Genomic DNA, 16,686 nt, shown 5'->3' on the forward strand with positions numbered 1-16,686 from the left:
ATAAAACATTTGACATAATCTAAAACAAAACACACAGAGAACACTAACAGTCCTTTTTTACTTTTAAAACTAAATAACCTCTATTGATTTCATAATTTGATTCCCGTTCTCACTGGAATCAGATATTACCTAAATAGGTTTTTTTTACAATATTGTCTAGTTTATAGTACTTAGAAAAGATATCTTAGGCTCCTAGAAGATAGGCGCATCTGTGTCAACAGTTTATTTAGAAAACGATCAATATTAACATGACGACTAAATGGTATAGAGATAATTTTTAAATAACAATTGTTGCTGGGATTTAGGAAAGGAAGAAATAAATGGCAGAATAAAGAGCTAACTTAAAAGATAGGGCAGATGGGCTAGAGAGCATCCCTATGCCAAACCCATTTCTTATTAGTGTGGTCGAAGCGATGGGCCAACCACTGCTGCTCCAGCAGCTGGTACCTACCAGGGCTCAGGTATAATGGCTTACCCCGCCTGAAAAATTAGCAAACATTTTAAAATTAACTAAAGAAAGGATATAAAATCATGCTAAATTTTTTTTATTTTTATTTATTCATTGAAATATACAACAATATTAAATAAACAAACAATAAGTAAATGGGGATGAATTATATTACAATGGCATGAAGCAGTTTTGTGGAAAATCAACCCATTGGTAGAACTCCAAAAACATTTCTAGAGTAGAAAGATGAGAAAGAATGGTAAGGGGTAGGAATTGACAGATCTTGTTGAAGATATTCATCTTTAAAAATAGTTGAGTAACAAATTGATTTAAATTAAGTAATAAAACAGGTCAGGGTTTATATAAAGCATTTCTCTCTTAAGAATACATCCAAAGGATTGGAGGAAAAACATAACTTAAGCAACTCTGCAAGAAGGTGAGGCTTAGGCAGAGGCCTCTTCATGCTAGAATAGGGCACAAACTAGGGAAATATAGAAGAAGAAGGCAATAATATACCACTCAGAATTATTTAAACAATTATAAATACATTGTCTTCTATCTTAAATAAAAATTAACCTAGTAGATTCAAATTTGTGGCATTTATAAAAGGTATAAGTCCTTTCAATAGCATAAAAATGTCTAGTGATATTTCATTAAATTAATAATTAATTAACTTACTTAAGTTCCCTGTCTTCTTCCCCAAATGTGTCCAGGTATACAGAACCCCAGAGACAGGCTCGCTTACCCCTGATGACTATTACATAACTGCTAGTAACAACAAGATAGGCTGCGGTACCGGCTCCACAATCGATGGAATGCTGCACTGCTTCGCACATGTTGGCCTGTTTACAGCAACTTTCTTTCAGGCAAACCAGGGCACCACAAAGGAGGCAGATGGATGTCTCCCTTGGCACACTCTGACACTGAGAGCACTGTCGCCGGTGATAAAACTAGAGAATTGTACAAACAATAAGAACAATTATTTCACATCTTGACTTTAAAGTTAGCAAAAGTTCTATAGTTTTGATAATAATGACCGACAGCTATCGATAAATGAATTACAAATTTATTTATCAAATGAAAGGTTTGGTAAGTATGTCAAAGGCTGTTTTGAACTCATTATGGCAATAATTACAGTTGACTAAATTGGAGTTTTATTTTACTTTTTAAAAAAATGGTACAAACCAGATCTCCACATAATTGATAATTAAATACATAAGTGAATAAAGCTGCTATATAATAAAAAAATTAATTTGAGAGAAATGGATGATTTTTTAATCCTACTTTACGATTTAGAAAATTAAATAAAGTTCTATGTTGAAAGGATTTTTAAAATCTCAAAAAGGTGTTTCAAATATAAAAGGGAAATTCAATTAAAGAACTAACTCTCGGGGAATATTAAAACTATAGATGTCTATGAGCTCTCAAATTAAAGCTAGGTAGATACACCACAAAGTAATTTATAGTGAATATTTTTGTAGTAATAGTCTCCATATTTTCCAAAATAAGTTCACAAAATCTTGATTATAACTTATTTGGAAAAAAAAGAAGTAAAAAGGCTGCTTTTTGAAAAACTGTACTTCAGAAATTATTGAACGTAAAGAGCACTGTTAGGAGTAATATTTTAGCAAGTTTTCTCTACTTAACATTTTAAAGTAATAACTAACACACTGACTTATTAATCAGTGTATTTCAAACAGCAATGCCCATAAAATTTGAAATTATTAACAGTGGTCACCTTATACAATAGATATGCAATACAGCTAGGTTCAAAAAAAGTTTTTACCCAGAATGGTTAAAAAAAAATTATTTCTAATACCTAAAAAAAAAATAGTTTTTTGAATAACTGAAAAACTTATACATCTTCTGGAAGATTATAGCCACTCATTTAAAAGATAAAGATAATAATGTATATGAATATTTAATTTTTATCAAATAAAATAGTTAATATCAAATTTTTGATTATGTTCATTTGATCTACATATATATGCTCAAATGGCTGGTCAGCTAGTTTAGTATAATACCTGAAATATTCTGTCGTAAAGTGTGTGTAGTTTCAATAGCTGTGGTTGCGTCCATGATATATGTTGCTCTGAAAGTAAACCCCGGGCTGCCACCTGACTTCTGTTAATAAATTCCCCGAGTTCTCTCATCCATTCGAGAACATGACGTTTTGAAGGCCATGAGAGGGCAACAGCAGCATTAAACCTAAAAATAATCAAATAAAAAATATAAAATACTACACAAACAAACATTTATATACTGTAATATCCTCTTTTTGGATAAATAGTTATTTTTTATACATAAATAGTTTCAGTTGTTTTATTTTATGTATTAATGTTCAATATTGTTCATTTGTTTTACTAAACTAAAAAGCAAGCTAACCAATTTTGCTCAGTCAAATATGGAGTACAAAACATTGTTCAACATAGTCAAGATGGCGCTGCCATTCAAAAGTCAATAGAATCGCTGCCATGTGAGCAGATTCAAATATTTTCAACTTTAGTTTTTTTCCAATCATGATTTTATTTACGGTAAATTTAAGAAACAATAGAAGAGAAAAATAAGAATTAAGGAAAAATCTACATAAAGAAAATCAAAAACTCAAAACTGCTGTCAATCAATGTTATTACAAAAATATGATTTAATGTGCACATCGCGTAACTTTCTCTTTCCACCCTACTTTGAGTTCAAATTAATTAATCCTAGCTCCTTTCAGAAAAAATATTTTTATATATTTACAATATTTTCCCGTTCTAATTTTCCAAATGAGCATTTCAGTTGATTCAATTGATAAACTCCAATTTAAACAGAAATATTAATATTTCTCATTCCAAAATTCAGAAATATTAATATTTCTCATTCCAAAATTCAGAAATATTAATATTTCTCATTCCAAAATTTAGAAATATTAATATTTTTCATTCCAAAATTTTAACTTTAAAAATTTTAATTTTGGCATTGATTAAAGGACGAGTTGACTGGGACAAATTTCGTAATGATTTGGAAAACAAACTGGACTTAAAAAACCCACCTAAAACTAAACATGACAGTGACGAAGCAATAAAAAACTTCACAGACTCTATAAGAATTTGCATACATGACGACCAGTAAAATTATTAATACTATGTGTACTAACTTGCCACAGCACATTTGCATCTTATTAAAGAAAAAACGCAGTGCAAGAGCGAAGTGGCACAGGACTAGATACCCCACAGATAAAACATATACTACATTAACAAACAAACTCAAAATAGAACTTAAAAAATCGAAAATACAAAATTTAACGAACTTAACTCAAAACCTCATGACTACTGACAAACCCTTATGGACGGCCACTAAGAAGCTCCTTAACTTCAAAAATTTTAATCACCCTCTTCTTACTGAATCACAAACATGGACTAAATCGGACGATGAAAAAACTTAGGTATTCGGTCAGCACCTTTCAAAAACATTTGACCCACACCATGACATTCTTAATCCAACCCACATCGAATACATGGAAGAAGAATCAAACATTCCACTCCAAATGACCCTTCCTACTAAAGCATTTCATCCTTCAGAAATATCCAACATCATTCAGAATTTACCTACCTGCAAAGCTCCCGGTTATGACCTAATTACATCCCATATTCTAAAAAATCTTCCTCGAAAATCCGTTCTATTCCTCACCTACATCTACAATGCTGTACTCAGATCCACTTACTTTCCTGACCCATGGAAATTATCCAAACCTCAAAAGCCGCCTGAATACCCATCCTCCTACTGTCCTATCGCTTTGTTACCTATCATGGGCAAAATCCTTGAGAAACTCATCTTAAGACGTCTGTACCCTGTCCTTGATTCTAACCACATAATCCCAGATCACCAGTTTGGTTTCCGAACATTCCACTCCACTATCCAGCAATGCCATCGTGTGGTTGATGTTGTCTCGTCTTCATTGGAGCGCGGAATGTACTGCTCGGGAGTCTTTCTTGATGTAATTGACGTTACTTAGGACTACATCTCGACAAACGACTGACATGGAATCCTCATACAAGACTAAAAAGACAAGAAACTGCTCGTAGATTCCGACTATTGCAACATTTACTGGACAAACGGTCTAAATTGCCAATCCTTTACAAAAGACTGATCTACATGACTATTATAAGGCCTATCTGGACATACGGAGTTGAGCTTTGGGGCTCCACTAAACCATCAAATTCCTCCAGAATCCAATCCTTACAGTCCAAAATCCTTCGTAAAATCCTTAATGCTCCTTACTTTGTCACAAATCAAGTCATCCATCAGGACCTCAATATTCCATATGTTGCCGATTTGGCCAGAACCAGATACCGTTCCTTCCATAATAAACTTCTCAACCACCCAAATCCACTTGTTTCTAACCTGGCTTCTCCTTCATTACCTAATAATCCTCCTAGGCATCTGAAAAGAAGATGGCCTCGAGATCTTCTTCTCTAGAAATGTTATTGGAGTTCTATCAGTGGGTAGATTCTCCACATGTTTTTATCATGTTACTATGTCACCTACAGCAAATTTACTTGTTGTATATATGTGTATACAGTTGTAAATATCAATAAATTATTAACAAAAAATTTGGCAAATAGTAACATATAGTTCAATAATTGGTGTTAATAGCAATTTTAATTGAAAAATAAAACGATTGAATTAAAATAATTTATTTGATATTCTTTTATCTTTTAACACTGTTGATTGTGTAATATTTTTTATTTAGGACAATAAACTTGAAAATGTGTAAACTCCATGAAATGTTCAGATCATAAAATAAAGAAATGAAGTAAAAAAAAAAAAAAAGGATCAACTCCCTTTTGAAAAAATTAATGCAAATAATTGTAACTTCATAGAAAAAAATGTTATCTTGCAAAGGGATTTATGGAAACTTTGGAACAGAGTAATTATCTACCACCTCTAGATCTGTACACCTCTAGAACATTACACAGGGAAATTTCAATGGCAAACAACAACCAATACTTCCAAATAGTTAACAGTTCCAAATAGTAAACTGAATCTAAAGAAAGGAATTATTCCTAAGATCAACCAAATAAATGAAATCATATCAATAAAACACTTATATCATTATTTGATTATTACCCCTTAAACGGCAAAGAAGAGTTGTTGTAACAATGCTTGTTTTATTAAGACAGAAAACTGTTCAACATAATAAATAAAAATGTACATAACCCGATCTAAAAAATACTAAATACTAAGCTTACTTACCTAGACCACGACATGCCTTCATTGACTAGTTCAAGATAGTACACAAGTCTGACGAATTCTGAATCGGGGCTATCTATCTCTGGCAGTGGTTCGTCATACATGTGATGTCTAAGTAAAGCTGCAACTCGTAAAAAGGGTAAGCAGAGTTTTTGTACCTGAAAAATACAAAAAGTTTTTAAAAAGATCTGAACAAGAATGATTACAATTTGAAATTAAAAAGTTTATAACAAATTCATTGCACATTGATAATTTAACTACTCATTAAATTAAGTTGATAAGCAGAGTCGTGAAAATTTTATTGTAAAATACTTTCCCTATTCATTTGAAACTCTCACAATGGGACTTAGGCCACTTAAAAAAAACAAAAACTTTTTCATCAATTCATTAACCAGCAAAGTTTCATGTAACAAAACCATAATGATTTTAAATAAATTAGAAAAAATTTGCTTCAGAATGAAAAGATTATTTAAAACTGTAACTATTAAGGTACCTGACTCAATTTTGTTAGGAAAATGAACTAACACCGCTTCCTAAATAAACAGATCATGTATAATATTTAAATAGTGCCTAAGATGAACAAAACTAAATTAATAAAGTGTAATAATGAAATATAAGTTCTTCAGTAACCGTTTAAAAAAATACCTGTTTCTCCAACAGCTGTTTGTCTAATTCTTGGGAACCAGCTCCATCAATCATGGGTGGAAGATCTTCAATAAATAATTGAGTCGGATCTAGGGCATGAATAGTCCGAGACATAGCTTCTTCCAGAGTGCTAAGTCTTAGCTCACTCGGATCTGTAGGTGGTGCGGAGCGCCAATGACTTCTTTCGGTTGAAGTCATACGACAAGAAGCCTGGACTACTACTTGAAAGTAGAGTAAATTGTAAAGCAGTTTTATGACGCATGTGAAATATGCTGGAAATAATAGAAAATAAAAACAATTATAATCAACGAAAAAGAAAAATATTAAAATAGTGAAGGTTGGGGTTTGAAATATAGACCAATAACAATTATTATTGTTTTTCCTATACTAAGGTGAGAAGTGAAAACATGGATGTTTTTTCAGTAACTTTTATTAGTTCAAATTTGTCTGTCAAAGTTAACATAAATGTTTTTTTAATCATTTCAGTCCTTTTTAAAGGAAAAATAAACTTTACTTGTAATAACTGATGCATCTACTCACAAAGTCTAAAGAAAACTGAATTAAAAATTTTAATACAAAAATATTTTATAGCTGTAAAATTTTATACAGTTAACTGCAAAACTGGGATCTCAAGGGACCTATAATTTGCAATAACTTACAGCTAGTTTCGCAACCTGATATAAAATAATTTTTATTTTAACAGATTACTCTACAGATTTAGTAAGTAGTAGTAAGTATTGAATTTTTAAACTACCATGAGAAGTGAGAACATGGATGCTTTATTAATTTTGTTTTCATTAACGTTTTTTTATTTAATTCAACTTTTTCTGCTAAAGTTAATATAAATTTTTTGTAACAATTTCAGTCATTATTTGGTACAAGTAAACTATACTAGTACAAGTGATTTATTAAATTACAATGTTTTAAAAAACTGAATTCAAATTTTAAAACAAAAACATGTACAGAGTAAACTGCATAACTGAGATATCTCAAGGGACATAAGGTTTTCAATAACTTAGAGAGGAAGTAATTAATAATTAACCCAGTTTTACAAATGGGCAAGTTTAAAATTATGAGTTTTAAAAATCAAGAACGGTCACCTTATTCATAGAGGGTCATGCTAAGAGTTGAAATGTACAAATGCATATTTTATATGTTTATACTTATTTATAAAAATACTATAATGAAATAAAAATGTTTGAAAACAATACAAAACCTATAGCTTTAGTCTTCTCCCTTTTATTGCCTTGTGGCATTACAACGTATTGATATGAGTCCAGCTAAGGTGGTATAGTATAGCTATGGCTACACCATGGAATTAATAGAACATGAAGGGACCATTCCCCTCATGAACCTGCCCCACTAAAACAAACAGGGGCCTGTTTCATAATAAAAGATAATAGTATTAGTCCATAAATACAAGCAAACAAACATAAAGTACAAGCACTAATACATTTTGTTTCATAATGGGGACGACTATCAGCGATATTACATGAATTTAAAAGTAAAAAATTATCTGGCAGAATTGTGTAAGTCAGTGAAATTGTACCAAATACAAACTACAAGATTAATTAGTTGAAATTATTAGTTTGTACTTGAAACAGGGCCCAGGAAGCTATATCACTTTTGAAATATTTACTTAAAATGGGAACCAGACTAAAAGATAGTTAAATCGAACCATATTTAAAAAGCGTTGAGGTATTCACGATGACGTGAATTAATGAGTGAGGACTCTAGAAAGTTATTCTATATGTCATGCATGATAGTTTAAGAAAATTACTGTATATCTAAAAAACATTTAGAAAATGTGAAATAATCTACAACAATAAATAAAAATATTTTTTAAATAAAAAAAACTTTTAAACATGGTAATGTTATTGAAAGTTCGTAAAATAAAAGAATACACAAGTAAATAAATTTACAAATTTATAATGTTAATATTTTCTTGAGACTGGTAATTCTTTAATAAATAACTCAAATACTATCCAATTATAGTCTCAAAACTTTATTTCTTTTATTCGTCCAACGTTTCGGCCAATCCGGCCATCTTCAGGGACATCTACTCATTACCACTTTGCAAACATATAATTTAAAAACTCTAAAACTTCATTCAGGCTATTCTGCCCAGGTCAAAACATTTATATCAGTTAGTTCATTATATTAGTTAATTATCCATTAAAAAAACAGTCAAAAATTATTTCTCTGCAAACACTATTAATATACATTTATCACTAGTCGTGTTATACACTGTATAACACTGCGAGTGAAAAGAAAAATATTTTTCTAAAACAGTAAAAAGATTTGCTTTTATACAATAGGCCATTTTGTTAATCTATAATTCTAAGAATTCCCACTATCAGGCAATATTAGCTGTAACCACTTGACATTTCTAGAAATCATGTCTTCTTTTTCTTCTACTGCTCAGTTTAGAAAGACTTTTTAGAAACAAAAAGTACTAATAAACTATGCAAATGTCCGTTTATTAAAAGTTTCAATAAAGTTAAAAACAATGAAAAGTAAGTAATATGGCCTCAATCAAAATAAAATTGGCAGGTTATAGAAGACGTCCGTTTGTTATGTACCAGCCGAGGGAAGTTCCATTTTGATAACATTTCACAAAAGGTACAATTACTCACTTTGATCAAGATGAAGTGGCAGAAGGAGGATGAAGTGAGTGAGAAGAGCTGTAGGGTCCTTGAGGAGAATGGGTACTTGAGCAACATGAATCGGTACAAGTACAGGTGGCTGCTGAGGAGATTCTGGTTCAAGGTACGACAGTTGTTGCCATGTTTCCCAAGTTGGCCAATGGGCTAGCAGCCTTGCATGCACAGCCAACACGTGCAAGAGGGGCACTGAAATATAAGAAGAAAAAGTTCTGTGTTAAGTATGACCTTATTCTACAAAATGTTAACTTCAAATATATTTTCACACTGGGCCTGACCGGATTACAAATATACAAAAATAGAAAAGAATTTCTTTAAATGTTATTTCGACAAAAAGTCAAAATAAGCATTCTTCATCAACTTCTACCATTCATCAAAAAAAGGTTTGGTAGTTGAGCAAAACAATTGGTCCAGGCAATATAATGTTTGAGTTCCATCATATTACTTTTAGTAGATCATTTGCTAAGAAATAAAGATTAGTTTTCATTCATTACATGTTAAATACTTTTTCTATTGCATAAATCCCTTTTTCCAGATGAAATACTGAACCAATTAAAGAGATTTTTAAACAGAATGTGCAGTAGAATCTAAAATTTCAGCAGATACCATCAGTATTTTAAAATTAATTAAACACCAGAACAAACTCTCAAAAAATAGCTGGAATGTAAGTTTCCTCTACAATTGGTACCTATTATTTCAACATGTACCAGTGCATCTACAACTGTTTTAGATACCTATCAAGATATCTTTATGGGGCTCTTATCATCTTTTAGATACCTATCAAGATATCTTTATGGGGCTCCAATCATCTTTTTTTGCGTGCTAACCAGCTTTTTAAACTATCATTAGTGAGTGTGGATATTCAGAAAGTTAAACATATTATACAATCCTAATGTAAACTAAGTATTGAAAGAGGAAAAAACTTTGACATGACTTAAGCACTAATGAAAGGAGTAATTTATATAAAAATATTTGTCATATGTTACCAGAATATTTTTAATTATTAATTCCTCTAATTGTTTCAAGAAATAGTAAGGAGAATAAAAAGTAATAATTCTTTGCTTTGTGGCTACATGAGATTCCTATGGCAGCCTTGAATGTATATATTTTTATAATTATATCTTTATATTTATATTACAATATCTTTAAATTTGTATTACATTATCTTTATAACTATATCTTTATAGAGTTTACAAGCCATTAATTTCAATTTTTATTCCTGAAGTATGAGCAGCGATCATAGAAGCCTTAGAAGAATATGTAGAAGTAAACTGTTTTCAATTATTTAACACACATTTGATATTTTAAAAAACAATGAAAGATTTAATAACATGAGTAGTGAACGTTTAAATGAAAAATTTAAAAATTCAACACATCACGGATAAACAGAATTTATTTACACTGAACTCCATACACAACAAATTACCTTTGATGTACTGATACTCCTCGGAACACAGATATTTGCAAACACATGGTTTGTATTTACAATAGCAAAACATGTAAAATAATCCTCAGAACTAATAATTATTAGATCAGATCCCTCTAAACAAATATACGACAAGATTCAATTTATTTTGATACTCACTTATACAAGATCTTTTTGGAACGAGGGGATTTGGTTCTGGTCCTGAATGGGTCACAAGATTGCCACCCCTCTGAACTAACTCAACTTCTAGATTGGTTCTAGCGATTGAGCTCACGAATAGGAACAATGTTTGAGGAAGTCGGGTGGCTACTTTTTGTTTGTACTTCAAGTAAGTTGCATTTGTCATATCTTCCATCGATTTTGCCATTGCTTCCATCAAATTCGAAACCTGCTATCAATAAAATACAAATCAATAAATAAACCAACAAGACATAACAGGTTTTGAATAAACTAAAAAAAAAAAAAATTATTATAGTGTAATTTTTTTCTTAAAATTGTTTCATGACCAAAGCCTAGAAATTTATACAGTAAAAAAAACCCTGAATAAGCCATATAATATGCAATCAAAATCTGTGAAATATGGAGTAAACATTTATAAAATATACGGCAAAAAATCTTTAAATAAACAATAAGATAGCTAAAATATAATAATTTGATGCCTACAAAAGGTTCTGAATTAGGAATATAAATAGAAGGGATTAAAAATTAATAGAAAATAAAATAAATAAAAATATTAAATATTTATTTTTATAAATCAAAATATTCAATAATGCTTAAAAATCCAGGCCTTGGTAATGACAAAACAAATATTTAAATCAGCTTTGTTATAAATACTTTATAATGAAAATGAATATATATATTGTTATTTTCTAATTTCACATTTCTAATATTATAGATAAACAAATTAAAAAATATTTCATTTGATTTACTTTATTTCTTTTTATAATTGAATGAACAAGCCGAAAAAAAAAATCAAAAGCTTTATTACATGATTAAAGCTTTATTGAATCACTCATATATAAGACTACGTACCTGAGTCGACGGTGGATTCTCTTTCAGAAACGATGTAAGTTCGGGGATGATCGAAGACAGACTACTTGGACGAGATCTAACCATTGCAGCAGTCTCGCCCAGCTGGGGTGGTAAGGGTAAAACGGAATTCGCCAGTTGTCGGCAAAGAGGGCATGCATACTCCCCCCTGCACAATAAAATAATTTTTTGTTATAAGGGAAAAATATGAAGTGAATTGTCATCACAAGCAGGCTTAGAAAATAAAATAAATTATTTTAAATAGTAGCTATAAGGTTGGAAAGAAAGTTTTTCTGTTTACTTTGCAAAAAATGTTTTTATTTAGGTTGTCTAATATTATCTTCGAATGTGTTTTGCATTTTAGCATTGTCTGATTCCTCCTCTTTAAGTTAATAGTGAACTTTAATGAAGTCTTATTGTTATTTTGTATTTTTTAACCAAGGAAATTAATGAAAATCATTAAGTCACTATATGCTCTACGAATTTCGAAGCAGTTCTAGTGCAAGTGAAGCTCACAGAAAAATTACATAAGTTTATCCAGATTCACTATGCTTCATTCCTCAGTAAATGTGAAAAATGGTGAATTTTCGGGCTGATAATGTTAACTTTGTTGAGGATCTTCTCGACCAAAAGATCTTGACCAGGACATTCTTAAAATTTGGTGGAATCAAATCCAAAATTTTCAAGTCAGAAAATAACCGCAATACTCATACTACCCATACCACTGTATCGAATCATCTCTGAGAACTGGGCAAGATCAATAAGTGTGGGATTCGGGTTCCCCATTATTTAAAAACAAAAAAACTTCAATGCGTTACCATCTGTACTTTGTTATTAGCTCAATTAGAATTGGATCCTTTTCTTAAACGCATTGATGGGTATTATGGATTAAACAATGGGTTCTCCACATCAATATTCGGAGAAGAGAAAAGTAGTTAAGCCCAGGTCAGCAATGTATTCCTATTTTAAACTTGGACTACACAAATAAAAAATTCTCTAATAATTGGTAGGATAAGCGAGGCTTTGTGCATTTTGAACTTTTGAGTATTTGAAGAAGAAAACATAGGTTAACCTAGGTCAGCAACGTATACCAACTTCTAAACCTCGAACACACCAAAAAAAAAAATCTCTTATATGTTTTGTGGGATATGTGAGGTATTGTGCATTTTGAACTTTTGAGTATTTGGTGATGAAAACAATGGTTAAGCCCAGGTCAGCAACGTATTCCAACTGCTAAACCTGGACTACACAAAAAAAATATTCTCTTATATGTTTTGTGGGATATATAAGGCAATGTGTAATTTGAACTTTAGAGGATGTGTTAAACAATAACTGCTCAAACATACTTTCAGAAATTGGACTGATTTCACTGAAAACCAGTTGAAAAAAAGATCTGATCTGATCAATCATCGAGGAGTAATCTTGCTACAACATAATGCATAACTGCATATGGCTAGAATTACTCATGAAAAACAGAAGGCCTTAAAATGGGAAATTCTTCCTCATCCAGCCCATCATAGCCCTTCAGTACTTTCTTCTGGAAAAACATTTAAAGATAAAACTGAAGCTGAAAATTCCATTTAAGGTTTCTTTGATTTCAAGGTACCTAATCTATATAAGAAGGGAATCGAAAACTTTCCAAAAAGATAGGAAATTGTCATCATAAATGAAGGTGATTATATAATTTACTAGAAGTAATGATTTGGTTAATAAATGCTCAATTTCTAAACTAAAGACATTATTTCCAACCTTGTATATAAAAGAAAGATTAAAAAATTTCTTATAGAAAAATGAAAGGGAGAGCTCCATCTTCATCAGAATAATTTTATTTTTTAATTCAGAGGTGTAAGAAATTTTAAAAACATGAATAGATTTATTAAAATTTTGTTGACTTCATAGCCATTCCAACGATAAAATAACAAAAGAACAGTATATATAAATCAGCTTTCAAACTATTAACAATTTAAGTTAAAATACAATGAAAATAAAAATATATAACTTATGAGATGAGATTATAGGTACAAAAAAGTATTAGATATACATTACCTTTCAGCAGCCACTTTCTGTTGAGTCCTAAGTGATCGCAGGTAGGATTTCAAACAGTCAAGGTGGAGATGGTGACCACAAGTTTGTACGTGAACACCTCCTTCCCAACCAAGATTAACTGATAGCAACCATGATAGCTGCAACAGTTAAAATATTTTAAATGATGCCAATAAGACTAAACAAACTAGAACCAAAATGATATACCAGTTACAATTGCTTGTCTACTTTTTATATCAAATAGTACGTTAAATACAATTTAATTATATTGAAATAGATTATAAAACCTAACAAAAAAAAATTGTTAAGAACATCAAAATGTAATACAAATAAATATTGCTATAAACATCCCTCAGATCCACCTGATAACTTTCCAATGATGAGGAAAAAATAATTTAAACCTTTGTTTAAATTAACATATTTCCAGTTCATTGTTATCTCCATTGCTGGTATCAGTCAGTTTAGGTCAAAAAGAAAATTTCATGATAAAAATTTATTAAATTAAATTTTGTACTTAGAACCTACTTATAAGGACCCCTCACTTCAATTAATAATACCATTTTTTAATATAATACATTAGTTTAAGGAAAGTGTTGAGGAAAGGGTCAAGGCGCTGTATTAAGATGTATATTTATCTTCATATGTTTGGTACATATCCATTTTGAACAATTATTCTCCACAAAATATTTATATGTTAAAAAAAAAATGCAAAATAATGTAGGATGGATACAATAAAGTTCTTTATCTATTACAAAAACTCAACTAACCTGATCGAACTCCCTACTCAAGCTCTCGACATGAGAATCAAAAGCATAAGCCATAGTGTCCTGACGATGTGCTCTCTCACCATCAGACAATGGAAGGATTGGTGGGGTCGTGCCTTCTCTCCGGCGGTGCCCGAGAACACTGCTCGCTTGTACCAACACTGCTAAGCCCATTGGTTTGTCATCTGTGGACTCTGAGCTCTGGCTGCATATCACACAATCATACTCTTTCCTCCGTGGCGATCGAGAACTACTAGCAGTAGATCCTCCATTTCCTTCAGTCCACTCCATGCCCTCTTCATCTATAGGATCAAATGAAATGAAAAATTAGTCTTTCCTCTAGGACAATCATTCACCAAAGATTAAGAGTCCTATAGAATTCAAACAGTATTTGTCAGGCTGCAAAATGGATTATTTATTTGTTAATTGGTCTTAGGATATAGCCACCATAAAAATAGAGTCAATCAGAACTCGACAAAGTAGTAAACTATTTACAAAATTTCAAAAAATAAATAAGCTCAAGATGGCGTGCCCTTGCTTAGAGAAAATAATTTATTTAATAAAATTGAATTAAATAAAATGCTGAGTGCGATTGATTTATTAATTCTTACATGTTGTGACCAATTTAATATTTTAGCTCTATGACGAATATTTGAGGTAGAATTGACATCAGTTCTGGTTTTATTTTCAGAATATTTTAAGGTATTTAGAAAACCGCTAGAATTCAAAATCAGAATTTAGATTACGGACACTTTATACTTTTCTAATATCTTCATAAATGCTCAAAATAGTGTATGAAACTGTCTATTGAATAGTGATATGAAATCATGTATGAAACCTCTAATTAGGCACCATAGTTAGTAATTATAAGTTCCAAGACTGATCCTTGAAATCCTCAAATAGTAACTATTATTGTTGGTAGACAAATGACTTTAGAACCAGATAAAAAAATAAATAAAAATTAGCCAAGTAGTTTAGACGAAAAATTATGGAAGGATTTTTAATTCTAATTTTGGATTTTATGCTTCTTCAAAGATAAAATCTCAAATTTTGAGGGGTATTAATTAATTAAAAATTAGATAACTTATCACTAACTTAGTTCTACCAATTTAAAGATAGCTGCTAAATACAATAATAACCATATTTTCCTACCTGTTTCCATGGCTTTTTCCATGAACTGTTTTTGTCTAAAAGCAAACTCTTCCATCAACTTCTGTTGCCTCTCTTTCGCTCTCCTCCGTCGCTCTGTTCTTTCCCTCTCCTCCCGCTCTCTTCTCTCTTCTTCTCCTTCCTCTGGGTGACGAGGCCAAAGTTTATCTCTTGTAGATAATACATTTTCCCTAAGAAAAGTTGCATAATTTCATTAATTTTTCATATGTGTGTGTATATTGTAATATGCTCTTTTTGAGTAAATAGTATATTTTGATGTATAAAGGGCTTTTGATATGTTTTATTTTATGTATCATTTTAATATTGTTCATTTGTTTTGTTTATCCAAAAAACAAGCTAACCAATTTTTATTGTCCATAATAAATTTGTGATTCAAAACAAAACCAAGATGGCGGTACGTATCCTTCAAAAAGTCCGTGGAATCAAGGCCATGTTGAGCAGATTCAAATATCATAAAAACTATTTTAACTCTTCCCATCATAATTGAAAATACAGTAAATTTAAGAAAAAATAGAAGTCAAGAAATAGTGCTAAAGAATAATATTCAGAAAGAAAATCATTTGCAAAAATCCCTAACTGTTGTGCGACAATCGATGTTTACATGCAACATCGAGACAGGTTTTGGTTTTTGGCAAGCATTCATGGTTTGAGCGCGATTGGGAAATGATGTTTCCAGGATGAGGAGGTCCTCATCAATTTCTGTCCAGTAAGGGTGGACATCTTGAAAAATGAAGAAAACCAAGAGTCACCCAAGAAGAAAAAGGGACTCTGAGTTTGGATTGCCTGGTGAGAGGACGTCCGTCAGCTGGAAGCGGGAAAGTTTGGAAGCCATTGTTGTGAGAGAGACATAGCTTTTTGGAAGGACTGAAAGCCATTTTTAACGGTAGAACATAACATTAGAGAAAAGAAGATACCAAGAACCATCAAAAGAAGATTGTGAAATTGGTTAGTTTTGTTATACCTAAATTTAAATACATGTGTAAAATAGATATTAATTTAATTAAGTGTTAATAGTAAAATTGTCTGTTTCTGATTGGCTAGAAACCCGCCCTGAGATTAAGAGTCTTTTATATTATAAAATTTAAATAACATTCTACTATCTATTTAATATTAAAGTTTTTAATTTGAACCCAAGCTATCTTTTAGATATCAGAATTTAAGTTAAAAATATAAAATTTAGATTTATTTTAGGTTTGTATGAGCATGACAAAAAAAGTATTACAAAAATTTATTTTGATACAAGAGCAAACTAGTTTTAAAAAA

At 30.8% G+C, this 16,686-nt stretch overlaps 1 protein-coding gene across 5 annotated transcripts in view; it reads right to left on the reverse strand.

Moving 5' to 3' along the window:
- Positions 1-208: 208 nt before the first annotated feature.
- Ubr3 (Ubr3 ubiquitin ligase) overlaps positions 209-16,686 on the reverse strand; it is an 89,381-nt gene continuing 72,903 nt past the window's right edge. For 3 of the 5 annotated variants that reach the window (XM_067052677.1, XM_067052678.1, XM_067052675.1), the window contains 11 exons: positions 15,406-15,593; positions 14,257-14,555; positions 13,493-13,629; positions 11,450-11,615; positions 10,577-10,808; positions 8,965-9,180; positions 6,329-6,600; positions 5,687-5,841; positions 2,473-2,656; positions 1,127-1,398; positions 209-480 (listed from right to left, as the gene is read on the reverse strand). In XM_067052677.1, coding sequence (XP_066908778.1) covers positions 363-480; positions 1,127-1,398; positions 2,473-2,656; positions 5,687-5,841; positions 6,329-6,600; positions 8,965-9,180; positions 10,577-10,808; positions 11,450-11,615; positions 13,493-13,629; positions 14,257-14,555; positions 15,406-15,593 — 2,239 coding nt within the window. In that variant the 3' untranslated portion in view covers positions 209-362. The remainder of the gene's footprint in view (positions 481-1,126; positions 1,399-2,472; positions 2,657-5,686; positions 5,842-6,328; positions 6,601-8,964; positions 9,181-10,576; positions 10,809-11,449; positions 11,616-13,492; positions 13,630-14,256; positions 14,556-15,405; positions 15,594-16,686) is intronic. The other 2 variants (XM_067052679.1, XM_067052676.1) reach the window with 1 other exon arrangement.

The sequence above is a fragment of the Halyomorpha halys genome, unplaced genomic scaffold, assembly GCF_000696795.3.
Source record: "Halyomorpha halys isolate HHAL.00 unplaced genomic scaffold, Hhal_1.1 Scaffold1348.1, whole genome shotgun sequence".
Classification (NCBI taxonomy): domain Eukaryota; kingdom Metazoa; phylum Arthropoda; class Insecta; order Hemiptera; family Pentatomidae; genus Halyomorpha; species Halyomorpha halys.